This window comes from Eurypyga helias, unplaced genomic scaffold, assembly GCF_000690775.1.
Source record: "Eurypyga helias isolate BGI_N326 unplaced genomic scaffold, ASM69077v1 scaffold26316, whole genome shotgun sequence".
Lineage (NCBI taxonomy): Eukaryota > Metazoa > Chordata > Aves > Eurypygiformes > Eurypygidae > Eurypyga > Eurypyga helias.
This window is the reverse complement of record NW_010259121.1, coordinates 9,070-15,519: the sequence shown is the minus strand read 5'-3', so window position 1 is coordinate 15,519 and position 6,450 is coordinate 9,070. Positions and strand designations below refer to the sequence as shown.

General features: G+C 45.5%; 1 protein-coding gene across 1 annotated transcript in view; it reads right to left on the bottom strand.

The window, feature by feature from the left end:
* Positions 1-1,319: 1,319 nt before the first annotated feature.
* LOC104511827 (integrator complex subunit 4) overlaps positions 1,320-6,450 on the bottom strand; it is a gene marked incomplete at both ends in the record, with an annotated part of 13,598 nt that continues 8,467 nt past the window's right edge. Inside the window, 2 exons of the mRNA XM_010154586.1 lie at positions 1,320-1,462; positions 3,141-3,283. Coding sequence (XP_010152888.1) covers positions 1,320-1,462; positions 3,141-3,283 — 286 coding nt within the window. The remainder of the gene's footprint in view (positions 1,463-3,140; positions 3,284-6,450) is intronic.

Here is a 6,450-nt window from a genome sequence, read left to right as displayed (position 1 = left end):
GTGCCCTCAGGTCTCAGATCTACCAGGGGAGTGTAAAAGGATCCCAACGCAAAGTTGATGATCATCTGGGCTCTCACCTGCACAGGCAGGAAGTAGGTTCAGTCACAGAAAGGATTGAACCCAAGTCTCTCACCTTCTGAAAATCCTTCTGCAATCACGGGTTGCCAATTTAACAAGCCAATTTATCCTCTTTGCCCAAAAATATTTCCAAATTTTCTGCTGAAGCTATTCAACCAATTGGATTCAAATGTGCTAAGTACTTTGAATCAAACAAAATCACATTTTTGATTAACAATTTACACTGGAAACATACCATGCAGGTCTACCTTGTACTTTCTGGCTCCCAGGTCTGTCTTTCACAGAATTTATCTCCATAAAATTTGGTGGCAAGTTACCTCCAGAACATTCTCTCAAATGACATTCTTTGGTTCAGGGCAGGAAGGTGCATTTAGCTAAATAACAGCTTTCTCTTCCCGTGCAATGTTCCTTCAATGCTCCACCCACAGGACAAATTTACTCAAATTATTAGTCAGCTGTCTGATTACGGGTTAATCTTTCTCTCCACCCTTTTCAATCCTCACTATTTAATCTGTACATAAGTTCTAGCTGTTGGCCTGTGACTGGTGAGAGAAATAAGGAGTAGCCTCACAGAGGCAGAGAGTTGTTCCAGTCTAACATCTCCCAGTGTGCGTCGGAAATAACATTAGGTTCTGCCCAGAAGGGAAGCAAGGAGAAGGAACAATGGAAAAAATAGTATTTTGCATTTCCAGGGCACCTCCTATTGTGAAGGATAATGGTACAACAATAACAGTTCGTATGCTGAAGCACTAGAAGAGCTAACATTAATATAAGGATTTCCAATTTGGAATTGTTTCGAAAAGATGCTAATTTTATGGGGAATCAGCCACTGCTGTACTAAAAGACAGTGCTGTTCGATACACAGCGCAACAGTGAGGGCAGCACAAGTTTGACCTCAAAAGAAAGCAGACAAGGAGAACCACTCTTCTCATCTAAAAGCTAAAACATCTTCAGAACTAGTGCAAACTAGACAAATGTTTTCACATCCAAGGACTCATCTGCAAAGCCCAAACATTGACAAATTGCTCATTAAACGGATTATTTGTCACCACATTAAAAAAAGGCCAATATACCACATTGGTATTTTTTTAAGGTGGTTCCAGATAACAGTTATTCCATCACTTGCTGAGTAATAAAACCAAGTGGCAAAAGGATTCAGAAATAGCCACAGGATTGTCTGCTGCAGTTTGTAATGGTTTAGCAAATGTGAGCGTCAGGAAAATATGAATAAAATCTATTACAGTCAACTGGCTTCATGAAAAAGATACAGGCTGGGTCATCCATGTCCGGTTCGGGAGTGTCAAAGAATGGATGTGTGCTCAGCAGCTCAGGGACTAATGGAAGCACCAAAGTAGGATGCCTGCTTCCCAGGAACTTCAAACATCTGAAAACACACAGATTGAAATGTTTCTCAGTAAACAAGTACATTGCAAAACACATCATTTCAACGCATTATTACTTTGTATTGTGGCAGCATTTTGAGGTCAGCATCAAAATCCTACTGTCCAAGACAACTGTCTCTTCAGGGCTGAGTATTTGCATTAGTATTTGATAAAACCCAAGAAAAACCCAAGAGAACAGCTTGAAAAAGCAAGCAGTAATAACAACTTTTTATTTAAACTGTCCAAGAAATACTAGGCTATATAACCCAAGAAAAGCTTTCATACTAAATGCTAACGAGTGCCATTTTTAATTCAGAAGGAGTGAGGAGATAAAACTGCAACCAAATAACAAAACCCAAAACCCCTGAACTCTATAAACAACCTAAGAGACTGGAAGACAACGCAGCCTAAAGTAAATGTTTCCAGAAACACCCAAGAATTCCACCTCAAACCACGTGTGCCGGAGCATCACTTCCCCTTGTTACTTCCACTAAACAGCTAAAAAAAACCCCACATATACAATCATTATCTTTGCTCAGTCAGAAAAGGTCCCTCCAAGGGCACAATGCCATGTAGCCAATCCACTTGTCACAACCGGTATCGTCAGCTGCTGGTCAATATTACTATGTCAAGTAAGAACAAAATGTTAATTGCATAGAAGAAATGAGGTTTTACATTGAAGGTTTAATCACAGAATGGTTTGGGTTGGAAGGGACCTTAAAGACCATCTAGTTCCAACCCCTCTGCCATGGGCAGGGACACCTTCCACTAGACCAGGTTGCTCCAAGCCTCATCCAGCCTGGCCTTGGACACTTCCAGGGATGGGGCATCCACAGCTTCTCTGGGCAACCTGTCCCAGTGCTTCACCACCCTCTCCAGGAAGAATTTCTTCCTGAATATCCAATCTAAATCTCCCCACTTTCAGTTTAAACCCATTACCCCTTGTCCTGTCACTACAGGCCCTTGGAAAAGTCCCCCCCCAGCTTCCTTGTTGGCCCCTTCGGGTACTGGAAGGCTGCAATAAGGGCTCCCCGGAGCCTTCCCTTCTCCAGGCTGAACAGGCCCAACTCTCTCAGCCTGTCCCCATGGCAGAGGTGCTCCAGCCCGCTGAGCATCTTCGTGGCCTCCTCTGGACTCGCTCCAACTGGTCTATATCCTTCTGATGCTGAGGGCTCCACAGCTGGATGCAGCACTCCAGGTGGTGTCTCACAAGAGCAGAGCAGAGGGGAAGAATCCCCTCCCTCAACCTGCTGGCCACACTTACTTCCTCTCTACCAGGAATGCTCTGAGTGCTTGTAACAGAGTAATTTCCAGGAGTGGTCATCAGTTCTGGCTTCCCAGTATAAGTATTGACTGGCAAGAACTGGTACCACCGAGTTTCTACATCAGCCACAGATATGTACTATGCTTAATACAGCCAGGTCACAGCAGAGGAGCTCCAGCCCTCAGAGCATCTCCATGGCACCCTCGGGACTTGCTCCAACAGGACCGTGTCCTTCTGATGTTGGGGGTCCCAGAGCTGGACACAGAATCTAAATTCATTGTAGACCTGCAACACCCATTTCCTGCTTAGCTAGCTCAATGTTTGCCTAATGCCTCAATTGCTAAAAAGAACAGGAAAATAATTGCTAAAAAGAATAGGAAAATAAATAGACACACAAGGACACTGAACACACTCACTTCCATATGGATTCTCTGTCTGTGGGATACTTAGTCAGGTTTTTCAGCAGCTCCACCAGTGCGAGATGGATGCCTTCTTTAGTTGAGACGTTGGTGCAACACAACAGCTCGTGAAGCGCTTCCCGGATGTCCCTTGAAGAATCCTAAAATAGAAAACACCCCAACCAACCCAGACACATTTGTATGCTGAAAGAGAAGACGTGCCTGCATGCACGTTTACTCTCAGGGAGCAGTTCCTGTTACTTGGCTGGATTAGCACTAGAGGCATCTGAAAACCAACGCATGTTTCGAGTTATCTGAGCTACGCACGGGTGAAGCGAGAGACCAGGCAGCTGCTGCAAGGTCTCCTGTTGGTCTCCTCCACCCCTGTGCTTCATTTCCTGGAGTGACTGGCAACTGCTTCGCTGCTGCCCTGCTCGAGCAGGGTGAGAATCGCTGTTTGGTTTGGGTGATGCTGTACCCTCAGGCATGGGTAATAAAGGCTGGGAGAGTTGGGCTTGTTCAGCCTCGAGAAGAGAAGGCTCCAGGGAGACCTTACAGCACCTTCCAGTACCTGAAGGGGCTACAAGGAAACTGGGAGGGACTTTTTACAAGGGCCTGTAGTGACAGGACAAAGGGTAACAGGTTTAAATTGAACGTGGGGAGGTTTAGATTGGACATCAGGAAGAAGTTATTCCCGCAGAGGGTGATGAGGCACTGGAACAGGTTGCCCAGAGAAGCTGTGGATGCCTCATCCCTGGAAGTGTTCAAGGCCAGGCTGGATGAGGCTTGGAGCAACCTGGTCTAGTGGAAGGTGTCCCTGCCCATGGCAGGGGGGTTGGAACTAGATGGTCTTTAAGGTCCCTTCCAACCCAAGCTATCCTGTGATTCTATAACACAAAAGGCAGGTGCTTTGTAACTCAGCAAAACAATCACCAAAGACTGTTTTAGCATCTCCGGAGAGGCCTGTTAACATTCAACAGCTGGAGGTCAATTCCACAAGCCTTTAACCCTGCCAGCAGCCTCCAGAGGGTCAGTGTACACGTGGAGGATGCATCAGTGGTTGGACCAACCAGATTAACAGTGATCATCGACAGGACAGAGGAACTTGACCTAACTACGGCTTTACACATGGACAACAAGGAAACAAAAAGCACAGTTACAAGTTTGGTCAGGAACTTTGTTAGGACCTCACGGGATCCCTAATGCACCACTTCTAAAACCACACTGCACCCATTTTCTTCTTTAGGCCAGGGTGATGTCGTCCAGAGGAGCTTACGCAACCTCCAAGCAGTATTTTTAGAAGATTTGTGGCTGAACTCCAGCGTAATCAATCACATTCCTTCTGCCAAAACCCACCTTACTGTTCCATATCAGTGAATTATGCTTCCTTGCTGTCAGCATTTGTGTGGCACCGCTGGAGAGAGTGTGAAAATTTGACAGGATGCAAGAACTGGATGCCTTCCCATGGTGGAAATTTTTTTTTTTTTTTTTTAATTAATTTGCTAAGTATCAACAGCTCATTCATCACCATCTTGAACAAAGGAAGAGCGAGCAGCCCTCTTGTAAAGGCACTTAAATGACAGCCAACACGCACAAATGATGAAAGGAGAAAAGCACAATGGGGCTGCTCGGCCGTTCCTTGTTTTGGTGGTGGAAGGCAGACTATGACCAAAGGAGAAGATGTACTATAAGGACTGGAATTAAATGACCATGAAGATAGTAAAACACTCCAGGTAAATTGCATGGACCCTTGGAAGGCCAGTAGAAAGAAAAACGAGGCAGGAGGCTGAAGGGAGAGAGAGAGGAGCACAGCTCAGCAGAAACTGAGCTCAAGGACAACAGGGAAAACAGAATCCAAAGCCTGGTCTGAAGAGCAAGGAATAGCTAGTGGAGTTATTTCGATACAGTCAAAGCAGTGGGGTGAAGACAGAAGTTGTTACCCCATGTCCAGCTGTTCCATATTTACACTCTCAGAACAAATTCAGGCACCAAAGTTAATACCATTTTTTCAAAATCCACAATTTTGTTACTGGAAGACAGATTTCATAGAATCATAGAATGGTTTGCGTTGGAAGGGACCTTAAAGACCATCCAGTTCCAACCCCCCTGCCATGGGCAGGGACACCTTCCACTAGACCAGGTTGCTCCAAGCCTCATCCAGCCTGGCCTTGAAGACATCCAGGGATGGGGCATCCACAGATTCTCTGGGAACCTGTCCCAGTGCCTCCACACCCTCTCCAGGAAGAACTACTGACATTTTACAGTAAGCAAGCACCTTTCAGAACCAGAGAAATCCATTAAAATGTTAATCATTCTCACACTTCAGCTATCCTAATACCTGATTAAATTATGGTAATATAAACCATAATACAAGTATGATTTATCAGACATGAAAAGCCAGCACAGAACAGAATCCAAGTCTACGGACGTTTTTACACCCCGATGCACAGGTCTCCAGCTTGAACAAATGTAAATCAACTACATAAAGAACAGGAGGCACCTAAAACCCATTGCTGCATTTGCAAATTCAGATCGTCGTCCCCAGCGTTGGTCACAGACTGATAAAATAGGTTGGTTATTTAGTCTGCTTCTTCCTGAGGCATAACAGAAAAGTCACCGTTGCCCTGGGTCAAGCAAAGAGCAGGTAAAGAGACAGAAACAGTGGATGTGCAGCACTGCCCAAGGCTGGGAGACTACGCAAAAGCAGCGGAGACCTGCCTACCACGTGCAGTAGAATGGAAAAAAACAAAAGATAACCCATGGCTTAAGGGCCATAGCTCAGGAAATCAAACAAGTTTGAGGGGAAGCAGTTTAGCACAACACTGTTCATGCAGCTGAAATCTCTTCCCCTTCCTGGATCAAACCCATCAACCAGGAACAGCTGATTCGCACTGTCCCCTGGATCCCAGACGAGCACTGGCTGGTTGGGAAAGGCCAAATCTGTTCCACAAGGATGCTAAGAAACACTCTGAGCAGTCACAAGAGACACCTCCTGCCCATGCACTGGCTCTGCTTCGGTAGCAAAGGTGCAGTCAAAGCAGCTGAACAAAGGGAACGGAAAGAAAATGAAGTTGTTGCCGACATGACACGGAGCAGGGTGCTGGACCACAAAACAATCCGGAAGGAAACACGAGGCAACAGCAGAGCCATCAGGAGAAGAGCTTTTATCCAAAGTTCATCTATTTCAGAAGTATTCTGTTGTCCTAGGGGGTGACAAGCTACTAGACTGCAAGAAACTTCTGGGGTGTTCATAGGAGAGGGAAAATAAAAACAGCAACAAAAGTGGGCAGTTTGAGCTCAAAGGGGCTTTATGTAATTATAACGCTTC